This window comes from Periplaneta americana, chromosome 4 (assembly GCF_040183065.1).
Source record: "Periplaneta americana isolate PAMFEO1 chromosome 4, P.americana_PAMFEO1_priV1, whole genome shotgun sequence".
In the NCBI taxonomy this organism is placed as follows: domain Eukaryota; kingdom Metazoa; phylum Arthropoda; class Insecta; order Blattodea; family Blattidae; genus Periplaneta; species Periplaneta americana.
This window is the reverse complement of record NC_091120.1, coordinates 121033120-121048607: the sequence shown is the minus strand read 5'-3', so window position 1 is coordinate 121048607 and position 15488 is coordinate 121033120. Positions and strand designations below refer to the sequence as shown.

The following is a 15488-nucleotide window of genomic DNA, read 5'->3' as shown; positions in this document are numbered from 1 at the left end:
TTTGCAAAGATTAGTCAATTCTATGCCCACACGACTGCAAAATGATCGAGATAAGAGGAAGATAGACTGAATATTGAATTGTGGCTTTTTTGTTTTGTTTTTTTGAACGCTTAATTGTTTGAATGTTTTAAGGCCGACGCCAGTAAATTAGTTTTGTTTATGCCACGAAAGATATTTTTATTGAGAATAAAATCTTTTTTCTTTCCATTTGCAGAAACAATGTCATAATGATAAAGTCATGGCATAATATATTAATGAACCTGATCTTAATTACTAAAATAATCGTAAAAGAGAAAGGAGCCTTTATGTATAGATTGTCTCTCTCAAAAACAGAAGAAAAAAGAACATAAAAAGCACGAGGTTGTAGTCGAACGCAGGACCTCATGAATAAGAGGCCTGAACGCTACCATTACGCTATCGAATAACACACAGAATACTTCAATTATAACTGTAGATATCAGGCAACGTGGTCCAACAACATGTAACATCGCCTGTCTCCGAAGGGAACTTTGTTTCAGGAGAGCGGCCACTTTTTCTTTTGACAGGTGTACATCATTTCTTTTCATTTAACCTCATACTTTCTTGTTTGTTTCATCGAATCATTTATGTATTTGTTATTAATTACTTGTTAATTATATTATTCAATTATTATAAATTCACACTACTTATTCTGTAAGTCTTCCACTGCGCACATCCCAATTATCCGATGCATCAACTGCATCTGGCGAGTAACATTCCGGTAGCCCCCGGTATTAAGAGCAGGTTATAGTTAAGAATTAATACGCCTCAGCGCCGTCTGACATGTTAGGTCTATTCGTGACCAATAATTTTCCATCTTAAACGAATTAACATTGTTGTTAGTTACTGGGAATTTCTTATTATGTAATCCACATTTTTAAACTTTAAATGTATATCAATATTCATTTCCGCTTTATTAATTCCCAGAGGAGAATCAGCGAGTCATAGAATATAGGGTAAACATTGATAATTTCGTGGCAGTGGTTATTTCGTGATACTTTTTCTTTGCTCTTTTGTGATCTAACCAATGGTGTTACGAGATTCAAATTTCCGCCAAGGAATTGCATATGTTGTCCAGTTTCCAGTAACATACAGCTACACTTTGTGTGACTATTGTAGCTGCTTCAGTGAGCTTTTATGTTTGGAGAGTGCAAGTTAGCGTCGACCTCTCAGGCATTCAAATTGTGTGGACGTTTGTAATTATATTACAGGCTTATTACTAAAGGTAAGCATGTGATATTTGGTACAAAGATTTATTATATCTTAATGAAATTTTTTGGAAATGGTTTTGGAATATTAGATACAGCTGTAGTTGCCATATAGGCTTAGCTTTACTGATAGAAATCTTAGCTGTTTGAGGCGAAATTTTGTTGAGTATTAAACGTTACATTTTATGCTATTTTAAAAATTGTATTACAATACGAATTTTAGAAATCTGAAGATAAGATGTGATAACAAAAAAGAAAAGGGGGACGCAATGGTTTCAGTGTAGCTTCTGTTTGATTTGTTATCATGCTAAGTGTCAATGATAAGTGCTAGATGACTTACATGCAGGAATTGTGACAGAAGATGAAATATGGCTCCACCATTTTGGACCGGAGACAGAGGCAGACAATGGAATGGCATAATGCAATTTCACAAAAGAAATAGAAATTCAAAAGTGCACCTTCGGCAGGAAAAGTTATGGCTACTGTGTTTTTTGATTCAGAAGGACTCTTGCTTATGGACATCATGCCACACGGAACCACCATTAATTCTGATGCGTATGTGGCCACTCTCAACAAACTTCAAGCTCGACTGAGTCGTGTTCGACGACATCGGGAGAAGCAGGATGTTCTGCTATTGCACGACAACGTACAGCCATATGTCAGTCACAAGACCACAGACCAGATCAGAAAATTCGGATAGACAACACTGAAACATTCGCCTTACAGTCCTGAACTGGCACCGTGCGATTACCATCTCTTTGGTAAACTGAAGGATCCCTTCTCGGAACGAGGTTAGAAGATGACTCCCTTGTGCACGCTGCTAAAGAGTGGCTCAGACGTGTTGGTCCAGACTTTTACCGTGCTGGTCTACAGGCCCTCGTTCCTAAGTTACGTAAGGCAGTTAAAAGGGACGGGGATTATGTGCAAAAGTGACATTTTGTTCCTAAAGAATGTATCTACATCCTGTGAAAATAGCAAAGCTGCAGGATAAAAATATAATTTTTAAACAAATGTTATGCATTACTTTTGGAGTTACCCTAGTAATATAGGCTATTGTAACGTCCGTAATAAAAGTGATCACCCTTTCAGGGCAAAGAAGATGTCTTTTCAATTTCAATTTTTACTTTGATTTCATTCTTATTATGTGTTGATATGTATGCCCATTTCTATGTTTTCTTGCTATGAATATTAGACGGAATTACTATGTTTGAAGTCTTGTAACAATAAATGAGAATTTAATTTGACTTTAATCAATTTTTACGCAATTCTTCTACCTGTCACGAAATTATCAATGTCATATCACGAAATTACAAAGGTTGTCACGAAATAACCAACCTTTTAGCTTAAGTTGTAAAAGTGGTTTTGCGCACTTATTTAAGAACGTGTCCAATCTTTTATGTGTACAGATTTGTACTGCAAATTATCGTCTTTTAGATGAAAAAATCGGAATAAGGATATATTTACACATTTGCATTTTAAATTAATCTTCATGAAATTATCAAGAAATTACCATTGTTTACCCTACATGTCAAAAAACGTTTATCTACTAACTGACAATAAATAAAGAATAAATATCATCGCCATTTAATTAGAGAAAAATTCGTTCCGACACCGGGAATCGAACCCGGGATAATATACATTGGCTACTTCATAGTAGTCATGTAATATTCAGTGAGATAGGCGAGACCTGATATATAATGAATATGTGATGTAATAAATATCATGCAAAAGAAAACAAAAACAATTGTAATAAAAGTACAAACAACCGTGTAAATTGAATGGTTATGTTTAATTTTTTAGGAATGAGATAGAAAGCGAAAATCAAATGTCATGTAAAAGAGTGAAATAACAAATCAAAGTTATTCATTTTACAGCAGAGAATTACAATAATTTAGTGCAATGTAAATTTACAAATGCGTATGGATACACGCATAAGCTAGTTTTAAAAATATTTTCTTAAACTTACTCCTGTTTTTTGTTACTTCACCAGAAGGAAAAGTAAATATCGCCACTAAGTTCCTTTCTGGTAATTGAATTTGCAGCCAGGCATATAATACCTTGGCATTTTATTCAGGCCTAATGTATTTAAAAATAAAACAAGTGACATTGATGAGAGCAGTGAAATTTGTCTCTCGAATTAGCTATAAGATATCGCAATTTGTACCACCCCGCTTATCTTTTAGCGTTAAAATTTTCTTTTGTTGGTAAAAAACCTTATGAGACATGATACTGTAACATACCCTAAGATTCACCTTTCAGTTTCCCCCTCCCCCGAAATTTAATAATCTGAGAAACGTGATCTATCATGTTTAAGAGAACGCAAACTCTGTTTTCTATTGGATAAGATGTAGGCCTACAATGGGAGAAAGGCAGTCTCAAATTGGAAGGAAAATCCGTTTTTTTAATGGTTGAAATTCTCAGTATGTATATGTAATCATAACACAATCAACTTCTGTTTGTGAGGGAGTGAAATAGAGAGGGAGATTGACTTTTAGTTGGGAAATTATTATCATGACTGATTTATAACAATATGATGCCAATATATATATGACATATTTTGTTACTAACAATACGGTGCCAATAAATTTTGCTTCGCTTATATATAGCCTAGCTAAGGTGCCCTATTTTTTAACTCTCTTCAAAATATCTTTCTTTAAAAAGTACATACATTTTTCTTCTTTCAATTTCGACCTAAAGAATTCTTCAATAATAAAATATATACAAAAGCGTTCTAGCAAACCCTTCACAGCAATTTTGTTTGGTAAAAAACGTACAATTCTTTTGCAGGACAGACCTCACAAATCAGTATTGTTTATAAATAGTATTGTGTTATAAAGACATTTCCACTTTGAGTTGTATTTTGGGACATAAGGGTCAAGTTTAAATTGCCGCAACGTCCAATAAAAATTCTGCAAAACCAAGAAAAAGATAACTTTACTTATACTCCTTTCAAAATAACGTTCTTTGAGAGTACACTTTTTTCTCTCTCATTTTCGACCAAAAGTTTTCTTCAATAATAAAATCTTACAATAGCATTCCAGTAAACCCTTCACAGCGACTTCATTTGGTAAAAAAGGCACGATTCTTTTACAAGACAGATCTCTCAAATATGTTACAAACAGATTGCCTCTTTGAGTTGTGTTTTGGGTCATGCTTAAAACTTCTTTTTACTTGGAGATACTTAAAAAATTCGTGTATTGATAAGGGAAGAGCATGTCTAATCTGTCGTACAATCCCAATGACCCTTCTACAGAACCACGAAAAATTAGGTCTTCATACAACCTTTCAGCAAATCCTTCACCCACACCGTACTTCCGATTGTTACTGACGAACAATCTGCCTGTTGTAAAATCGACGAAGGAATAAAAGTTAACTTTATGGCACTGCTATAAATTTTTTTCTCGTGCGGATTACAATTGTGTGACCGTAATAATGTACACTAACAAGACACACAAAGCGACTTTGGCTTCATACTCCATCTCGGAAGAAAGCTTCCACTACACTACTGCTGAGTGCTGCAAAACGCAAAAGAACTAGCTACAAATGTCGCTACGTGTCGCATGTCATGTGGCCACACGTAGCGACATTTAACGCAGAAACTAGCAATAATTGTAGCGCCCGTATGGTCACCCATTTTGCGACAATTACGGCAGCTACATTTGTCGCAGAAAACTTGCTACAAATGTAGCTCGTTTGGCCGTTCCCGAAAAGAAACCGCTAATTAAATTCGTAGTATAAACGTTTTCAATGTATCGCAGCCGTGGCGAAAAGGCCATGGTGCGCCGAGCCACTGTGTAAGCTGCAACGTGCATAGCACCTATGGAGGGAGGCGGACAACCGAAGGGGAAGTTAATGTTTAGGACGTGTAACGAAGAAAGAAATGAACAAGAAAACATAGGACACATTATCACAGCCTAAAATTAACTGTCTTCAGAATGTCTGCGACAAAGTTTCAAAATCAGGAATTATGTCACTTACTGCCAATCGTAGTTGATCACGAAGGTATTTGTCTGTCAGTCGTGATCTAAATTTGATTTTTTAATATTTTCATTGTTGAAAATAATTTTTCACAAACGTAAGTTACAGCGAACATGGCTTCAACAGAGCAAGAGAAAGAACGAAGCTTCAAATATTTACTTTTTTCCAAAGATTTTAAAAGTTCAATATCTGTCAAGTCCTTACATCTAGCTTTCATTTAACGTCACATTGTAAATCTGTGAGTTTAAATTGAAAATCTAACCGCATTATTCGTACATCTGCTGTAAAAGAATCGACGTACAGAGATAATAATGATAATAATAATAATAATAATAATAATAATAATAATAATAATAATAATAATAACACTTAACCTTTTAATGTTTCATCAGTAACATGTAGTAACTTATAATGCCGTTTTATGTTATACAACCGTTTTCCTAGTAATATTTGTGAACAAATCATACATTTAATATTTTCATCATATTGTAAGCAAAAGAATGCGTCCTGCCATCCTACTTGAAACTTTCGTTTTTTATAGAGGTACATGGTTTCGAGAGAGATATTGCGACGATACGCCACTCGCAGGTCAGACACAAATACAAATAGAACGGAGTTTGACTCCAGTGAGTGAGAGGGTTGGGGGTTGTAGGTAGGAAGCGAGAGAAAAGCACTGCGAGCCACAATGTCCTCGTGAGTCGCATTTTCGCCGTGACTGATGTATCGTATCCAACCGGCTTCATTTCTAGTTATTTAATAAAATAATTAAAGGTTACCGCAATCAGTTTACATTATTGACTTAACAAGCGGCATTCCCTTAATATTCAGACTATTTAGAAAACGGTCACTTCACGTATATGTTAACGTGGATATTAATTCCTACGAATTCAATTAGCCGTTTGTTTTAAGATAACCGTTTTATAGCGGTTTATTACAAAAGCTAGCCGCCCATCATTGCGATGAGTGAGTCAAGAAGCAAACGTTTATAGTGCCGGTTGGGTAAGATGAAAACGTTTATATATATTACAGAATAGTAACGTAAAGAAAAAATAATACTACAATTTTCAATGAGGTATGCTGTTTGCTTGGGGTTTGCTTGAGCGACCGAGCCTACCCGTAGTCGGCGCATATGCCACACATATACCTAAATTAAATTACCATTCACATATCAGCTCCAAGCAACTTTTCTTTTTCATCAAATCCCAAAAGAAAATAAATAAACCACGCCCTCATTAACGAATTAAAAATCACAACACACATAGATTAAACAATCACTGACTAGACTACACCCAATTTACCTCTGACGTCACACTTGAGACATCCTCCAAAGCCTATGACGTCACACATCCACTTTAACCACGCCCCCTAAAACCTCTGAGCCTCTATAGCCTCTCACGTGTCCGGCGTCTCTACTAGCATTTATAAAACTAGAAAAGAAGAAACTCATTTCTAACTCCCAACATTGATCTACGGTACTTAAAGGAGAAGCGGTCATAGTACAGTGCACCCACGGCCTGGAGTCTCTTACCCGCGAATAAGAGCCTGTACTATGGTGCAACCACTGCTGCTGCCGGATATGCTCTCTCCTTCTTCCCGCTCCACGACGGGGCATATTACAATGCACTGCTTACCCGTTACCCATTTCAGCGAGTACTGAGCTATAGAGCAACACAAATAGAACTGGATATATCACTTATTCGTACACAGAATGGATACCAAGTGGCTACCACGATTGATAATGGACTACAACCCTAAAGAGATATCTATAGGAGGACCTATGAAGAGATTGAATTGAGAATTGAACAAGTCCTAGGGCCTAAGTCATGAAAGGAAAAATAAGAATAAAAATAGAGCCTATTATCCTCTCACTACTCACATATTATTGAAGATGTAACGAAGTATCTTCAGAAAACAGAAGGAGATTAGGGTTAATTTTACCGTAGTTTACTCGAATTAAAGTCCACTCAAAAATTTCACGCGTGATTCCAGGACCAACATGTTGCAGTTTTTTCATCACTTTAAACTCTAATGCCAACTTCAATAGTTTTCTAGCAATTCGTACGAAAGTTGACAAAGAAATTCATAGAGGAATTTTTCAAGTGATGTCGGACATCAACCAAATTTTTCTCGGTGAGAACAGTACCTCTTCATCTACGTTTCTTATCCATAGCATTTCCTCTATACCGGAATTTATTCACAAGATTATGGATCGTTGAACGCTATGGAACGTCAACACCTGAGAATCTTTCCTAATATCGTTTTCGAACTTAACGGGCCAAATTTGTTAATAAACAATTGTCATGCATAAACATTTACTTACTTACAAATGGCTCTTAAGGAACTCGAAGGTTTATTGCCGCCCTCACATAAGCCGGCCATCCGTCCTTATCCTGTGCAAGATGAATCCAGTTTCCATCATCATATCCCACCTCAATCAAATCCATTTTAATATTATCCTCCCATCTACGTCTCGGCCTCCCCAAAGGTCTTTTTCCCTCCGACCTCTCAACTAACACTCTATATGCATTTCTGGATAGCCAATATGCGCTACATGCCCTGCCCATCTCAAAAGTCTGGATTTAATGTCCCTAATTATGCCACGTAAAGAATACAATGCGTGCAGTTCTGTGTTGTGTAACTTTCTCCATTCTCCTGTAACTTCATTCCTCTTAGCCCCAAATATTTTCCTAAGAACCTTATTCTCAAACACCCTTAATCTCCGTTCCTCTCTCAAAGTGAGAGTCCAAGTTTCACAACCATATAGAACAACCGGTAATATAACTGTTTTATAAATTCTAACTTTCAGATTTTTTGACAGCAGACTGGATGATAAAAGCTTCTCAACCTAATACTAATAGGCATTTCCCATATTAATTCTGTGTTTAATTTCCTCCCGAGTATCATTTATATTTGTTAATGTTGGTCCCAAGTATTTGAATTTTTCCATCTCTTCAAAGAATAAATTTACAATTTTTATATTTACATTTCGCACAATATTCTCGTCACGAGACATGATCATATACTTTGTCTTTTCCGGATTTACTTCCAAACTTAAAGCTTTACTTGCTTCAAGGGGGGATGTAGGCCGGAAGCGCACCGTTTTTTGTATTCATCATGGTTTCCACAGTTTTGAAGCTATATATTTGAAATTTGGTAGGATAACTGACAATGAATGTATGTGCTTCAGTACCGATTCACAATATCCTAGCATATATGGAAGCGGAGTTATAAGCCAATGTATCCTAACCTGATGTATAGGAAGATAAGGAACATTTTCTCAATATCTATTGGACATATTGATTTGAAATTTTGTGTAAATTTTCTCAATACTATATCTAACCAATCCCTGCAGACAGAAGTTTAAAATATCAAATACCTTTTTCAAAATATATTTTTTTATATGTATGGTAATTTGTTTTATTAAATGTTACTACTTTATCTAATGTAAAAACTTTCAATTCACATGTGAAATAAAATTTTCTGCAGGAAAACTTTTATAATTGATTGATAAATATATGTGCAAAATTTCATTGCTTTATTTTAAATAGTTTCTGAGAAAATGTTCCTTAACTATAGAAAAATGTAAAGTACGGAAAACTTATTGTAAAGATTTCTATACACATGCGACATGCCGTATCCATTTTTGTACCTCTAAAAATCCCCTGCACCATACTCCTGTTCTTCCTGAAGGTCCTCAGCTTCCTTCCTCTTCAGGGATCTTCTCTGCCGTGCCTCTTGTTGTATTTTTTGAAGAGCAGTGTTGGCACTGTCGATTCTCCTGCTGTCGATACCTTGGAGTATGTTTATTGTGAACGCACCTGGTTCAAATCCAAGTTCCTGAAGAGTTCTTATTCTCCCTACATTGCCATCATTATAGACCAAAATAGCATCCAATGTGGCTATTTGTACTACTGTAGAAGACACAAACAGAGTTTTAGCGTAGCGCTTCCAAATCAACTGATTCAAAGACTCATTGGGATTCTGAGTTTTGCCATGAACGCATTTCTTTAGGAGATCTGGCTTGGCCAGAACCTTAAAAGTTGGTTTCATGGCATTCATGACTGGCTCTGGTAGACTATGTTTATGGCTGTATTGTTGTGCATTGTTTCGTGCCTTCTTGTATGGACACCACTCGCCACACAAACCATGCTGGGGTTTGGCATCTGTGGATAACTTGTGGAAGTAGATTGCCCATACAGCATGCTGCATACTGTCCAAATTACCCACATTCTGTCTGATGGCAGCTCCAAAATACATTTGTATTGACTGGATTTCCTTCTTAGTTAGTCGTCCAGCTCCTCCAATCCCCTTACCATCTTCCAGTTTCTTACCCTTCATATCCTTGGTAAGTTTCAGCAACCTAGAACCCATACGTTTCTGGACGTGTCCAACACACTCCAGCTTCTCAATAGGGCAATCTGCTCCATATGGCTCACTTTCAAACACACTTTTGAAGGCACTAGAATCACCGTCTCCCAAGTACTTTACATAGCGTACACCATATTTCTCTTGGGAGCGATGAAAAATTAATTTCATTCCTGCTGCCTCCATCCCACCACTAGAACCATGATAATTCTTGCAGCAAGACTTAGCATGATTTTGTTCCCATTGCTCCTCTTCATTTTTATTTAAACTTTTCTTTCTGGTGGAGCATGTAGTGCAGTACTTACTCAGTACTTGGGCATCTAATACTTTACCTGTATCGATACTGACTACGGTCGATACACCATAGAGGGAGGAAAATCCACGCCTCATCCAAGTACCATCACAGGACACAGATAGATCATTTCCATCACAATCATTTACAGAGACTGCTTGTTGTACTGCTTTTGTCATAGACTCATCGCACACTTTTTTCAGGGATTTTAGTAGCACATTATTAGTATCAGTGTAACGTATTGTTGGTGGAGGCATGTTCATGAGACCACAAACCAAATTTGTTCCTTCCCTCCCAACACCAACACATCTCATGCTGTAAGTCAATCTAATATTGGCTTCATATGCATTATTTTTTCTATTAGAAGTTTTAAATTGTGAATCGAATCCACAATTGTCACACACTATATGGAGAGTACAAACAACACCAAACCTGTTTTCATCATCATGAATTTTGAGTGATTTGGAGCCACAAGTTGAGCAACAACAGGCATTGTTTATGGCAGAGGAAAGAATGGACAAATCAATTATTCTAAACCCTGTATTCAATTTACTTTCATCAACATTATTTTGCAATTCAATTCCTTCTCCAATCTTTATGCCAGACCTGCTCTGTTGTCCTTCTACATTGAGAGTTGGTACAGCCCTAACCTTTTCTTGAACACACACACGTTTCTTTTTTGTATTATTTATAATACTTCTTTTCACTTTTCTAAACACACTGCTACTGAAACGAGGCATACTGTATAAATAACACTCGTGGAAGACAAAACTTACAAAACCAACTTCACAACAAACACGTGTTTACTACCTCCAAACCAAGAAATCAAAGCAAGCATGCTCTTCCCGCCTAAAATACAAGTGGTACTCCTGCTCACAGTCATCTACACTCAAACATATAGCCTTTCCAAGCGTTTGCATGTACAAAAAGAGAGAAAATGAAGGATGACTGGAGTATTTGGTAAAAAAGTGGGCGTGGCACAGAGCGGCCATGGCTCTGTAAATTTTTAAAGCCCATTTATAATTGGAATTCGGCCGTAAAATTTTGTGGACACATTCTCAAGACTATAAAGTTTATTTTAAACCACTTTTTAAAAAATGTGATTTTTGGTCATATCCGCCCTACATCCCCCCTCAAGTAAAATTTCCGTGATTTCCCTAATCATTTGTGGATTTTCTCCTAACATATTTACGTCATCCGCATAGCAAAGAAGCTGATGTAACCCGTTCAATTCTAAACCCTCTCTGTTATCATGAACTTTCCTAAAGACATATTCTACTTCAAAGTGAATAAGTAAAGGTTATGGTGCATCTCCTTGCTTTAGTGCGCAGTGAATTGGAAACGCATCTGACAGAAATTTACCTATACGGACTCTGCTGTACGTTCACTGAGACATTTTAATTAATCGAACTAGTTTCTTGGGATACAAAATTCAGTAAGAATATCATACAATTCTTCTCTCCTAACCGAGTCATATGCCTTTTTGAATTCTATGTATAACTGATGTACTGTACCCTTATACTCCCATTTTTCTCCAATATCTGTCGAATACAAAAAATTTAATCAGTAGTCGATCTGTTACGCCTAAAACCACACTGATGATCTCTAATAATTTCATCTACGTATAGAGTTAATCTTCTCAAAAAAATATTGGACAATATTTTGTACGATGTCAACAAGAGTGATATTCCTCGAAAACTACCACAGTCAGTCATGTCCCCCATCTTAAAAGTAGGTACAATTATGGACTCCTTACATTGTTCTGGTACAATTTCCTTTTCCCAAATATCAAGTGCAAGTTTATGAATTTCGCTAGACAATGCCCTTTCACCCTCTTGTAGTAATTCTGCTGGAATTTGATCGATACCTGGAGACTTGTAATTTTTCAGATTTTCTATAGCAATTTCGACTTCAGAAAGTGTGAGTTCGGGTATAAATGGCTCAGCAGTTTGTATTTCAATTTCGTCCCGATCATTTATAGGCCTATTTGGCCTATGTACATTTAGTAGTTGCCCTAAATAATTTTTCCATATACTCAGGATTGAATGAGAGTCTGCTATCAAGTCAGCATTCTCATCCTTGATCACGTTTACCCTTGCCTGATATCCGTTTTTAAATTCCTTTATACCCTTATATAAATCTCGAATGTTTTTATTCTTACTATTTGTTTCTACCTCATTCAGTTTTTCCTTCATGTATTCTCTCTTTTTATTCCTAAGTGTACGACTTGCTTCCCGTCTTTCATTGAAATAATTAATTCTATTCTCCTCAACTGGATCCTGTAAGAATTTCAATTTTGCCTGTTTCCTTCTTTCTACTACCATGCAACAATCTTCATCAAACCACGGTTTCTTTTTCTTAGTTCCATAATAATCTATGCTCTGATCAGCTGCAATTTTGATACTATCTCTCATATTTTCCTACATGCTATTAAAATCTAACTCTTTCTCACTTCGTCGGAACTTCCTGAAGTGGCAAACCTATTCGAAATTTCGACCTGATAATGTTGCTGAATTTCCTCGTCCTTAATTTCAGAATATTGAATTTACTAATATTAACTTGTTGTTCTACTCGCTTGGCTACTGACAGTCTTTCTCTTAATTCTCCAATTACCAAATAATGGTCAGAATTACAGTCTGACTCCCTGAAGGTTCGAATGTCTACTATACTAGTATGTCTCCGTTTAGTTATCAAATGTGATCTATTTGGTTGTGTGTCAATCCATCTGGAGAGGTCCACGTATATTTATGTATATTCTTATGGGAGAATTAAATTTTTTGATGTCGCAAAATTGACTAATCTAACTCCACTCCATTGTCATTACTAGTTACGTGTAGACTCTCTTTTCCAATAGTTGGTTTAAAAATATCCTCTCGTCCTACTTTAACGTTGAAATTCCCCAATAACATTTTTATGTGTTATCTCGATAACTGATCAAAAGTCTGTTCCAATTTCGCATAGAAGCTATCCTTTATATGGTCGTCTTTCTCTTCTGTATGGGCGTGAGCATTTATAACTAAGATATCGCACCATCTACCTTTAAGTACTAAATATGATAACCTGTCACTGATAAATTTGACCTCCTTTGCTGCTGATTTTATTCTTTTATGAACAAAGAATACCGTCCTAATTGGTGATTATTGTTTAATACAAGAAGTAATCTCGTATTTGTGATATGCCATTCCCATCTAACCTAACCTCTTGTACTCCCACGAAGTCTATTCTATATCTAGCTAGTTCTTTTGCTACTAATGTTACCCCTCCTGTTCTGTAAAGACTAATTACGTTCCAAGTGCCAAATCTCATGACCTTATTCCTTTGCTGTTGTCGTGCCAGAGAATCAGCTCCATTCCGAGGCTTCTTGTAGGGATTCGTAACAAGCTATTTTTTACGGTGATGGACATAAACATTTGCCGTGCAAAATTATACATGTTTGCCATTTTGAGCTAACATTTTTTCAAGAAAACATGAGTGTTCAACTAATGTCTTCTTGGTCTCCAATCAGAATCAAGTAAGCCGCAACTTGAGTGGGTCTGGAACGTACGCTGCCTATGCTTGCCGATAACAATGTTGCTGCTTTCGGGTCGGGAAATAATTCACTCACCCAGTGAAAACTGCCTGACCATTACAAATAAAAAGGAAAGTGAACGCGAACCTTGTCAGAAAATGCTGAGTCCCGGGAAGATATACCAATAACTGGTATATGATAGAAGCCACTCGTGTAAGAAACGGCTGCGGGAGAGAGATCGCCAGTCAAAGGGTGCGACACCACCACAGCGTAAACCTAGAACATAAGAATATTTCTTATGAGTGTGCAACAGAATACGAATTAGCAAGTTAATGGAATGTCGATACCTTATCAAAAAATCGAGTATCCATTCTTGACAAATCTTGAAGTTTGCGGTAAAAGAGAAGTTACCAAGCACATTTCCTTGCAGTTGGTTTCATCCGCCATTCCAACGTCGTAATGCCATTCTATAAGTTAAAACTAATTTCGTAGTGATTGTAATCTAACACGACCGTGTGCTCCATAATAGGCTAACTTTTTACCGTAGATTTCAAATACTCTAGTTTTCCATCTCTTTATTAGAATAACTTGCCACTGTAGATTTGAAATACTTTGAATTCTCATGGACGTAGTTACAGATATAACTTACTTGTCATATTAGACTTTAAATACGGTATTTAAGATTCTCATCTCCGTTATTAGAATAACTTGTCACCGTAGATTCTCAATACATACGATTCTCATCTCCCTTTTTTATGTGGCCATCAGATATTCTTATAAATATGAGAATTAAGGGAAATTTAGACCATTTTGGTAAACAAATTATTTAAATACTTTGTTGTATACTTTGAAAATGATTTTTGGGCAGTACCACAAGTGGAACTGACTAATGACGTCATAGAATAGAATATAAAGGATTCTACAATTTTAAAGGTATCAAGTTGAATGTTTTTCTGAGGGCTAATATGGTTAATTAAATGCAAGATATGATTTTTCATATTTCAGTAACGGTTTGAAATAAAAAAATACCTGTCTATACAATAGGCACAAAAAACCAAAATAATGTATTCAGCAAGTTAATAATTTCTTTATTTTTTCTCATAACTCATTTTTAAAACGTGGACAGTCAGCGCTTTTCTAAATATAATACACGTACTATACACAATTTGTGGATCATATAGGCGTTCTTAAAATTAATGATAGAGTTTGAAATTGTGCCACATTTAGAAAGAAAATCACGTAACTGAAAAACTACTGAAGTGTAATGATTGAAGTTCTATAGCACGTATACATATTTCAAGAGGAGTATGTTTGGAGAAAGTAAACCCACTATTAAAAAGAATTGTAGAAAGTAGAATGTTCACCTGTCTGCTCTCTTAACAGAAGTTGCCGCTAAATTAAGTTGAAATAATTAAAAAATATGGAAACTGATTGTATTTCACCGCAAAATTTTTTTATTTTATAATAAACATATGAAATGTTTATTTCATTTAAGTAAAAAAAAAAAAATAAGATAGTACAGCACATTTGAAATATAATCTCATAATGCACTCCGTTTCATATTTATACATTTGACTTTAAACTCATGTTGATACATATATTATTATTATTATTATTATTATTATTATTACTATTTCTTACCAATGTTTATTATTGTCACACTAACATTAGTTATCCAACTTTCATTATTTACTTTCATGTTGTTTTATGGTCTAGATATTAATGTAATAACTATGTAAGCAATTGTATTCAATTAGAATTAGAGTCTGGCTGGGCGGAAGAGAAGGCCAAGTGGCCTTAGCTGAGCCAGATTAAATAAATAATAATAATAATAATAATAATAATAATAATATTATTATTATTATTATTATTATTATTATTATTATTATTATATTTCATAAGCAGGAATGCACTTTGAATTAGCAGGCACTTCGTGGACTTTTTTTGGCCGTCCCATCTCTTTCATTTTAAAAAACGTTTCTTGGTGCTTTATTTATGACGGTGCCGTAGTCTGTTTAGTTTATAGGTTATGTACATTCGAATGCTTGGTATCAGAATGCAGGAAAAATCCACGATCCCCGTTCTTTGTTTTTTCTCTGCATGTATACATATTTCTGGT

General features: G+C 35.6%; 1 protein-coding gene across 3 annotated transcripts in view; it reads right to left on the bottom strand.

Moving 5' to 3' along the window:
• The window catches only part of Nmdar1 (NMDA receptor 1), a 220822-nt gene that overhangs the window by 186226 nt on the left and 19108 nt on the right, over positions 1–15488 (bottom strand). For 2 of the 3 annotated variants that reach the window (XM_069823913.1, XM_069823915.1), the window contains exon 3: positions 13517–13645. The exons of the other annotated variant lie outside the window; for it this stretch is intronic. In XM_069823913.1, coding sequence (XP_069680014.1) covers positions 13517–13645 — 129 coding nt within the window. The remainder of the gene's footprint in view (positions 1–13516; positions 13646–15488) is intronic. 3 annotated transcript variants of the gene reach the window in all.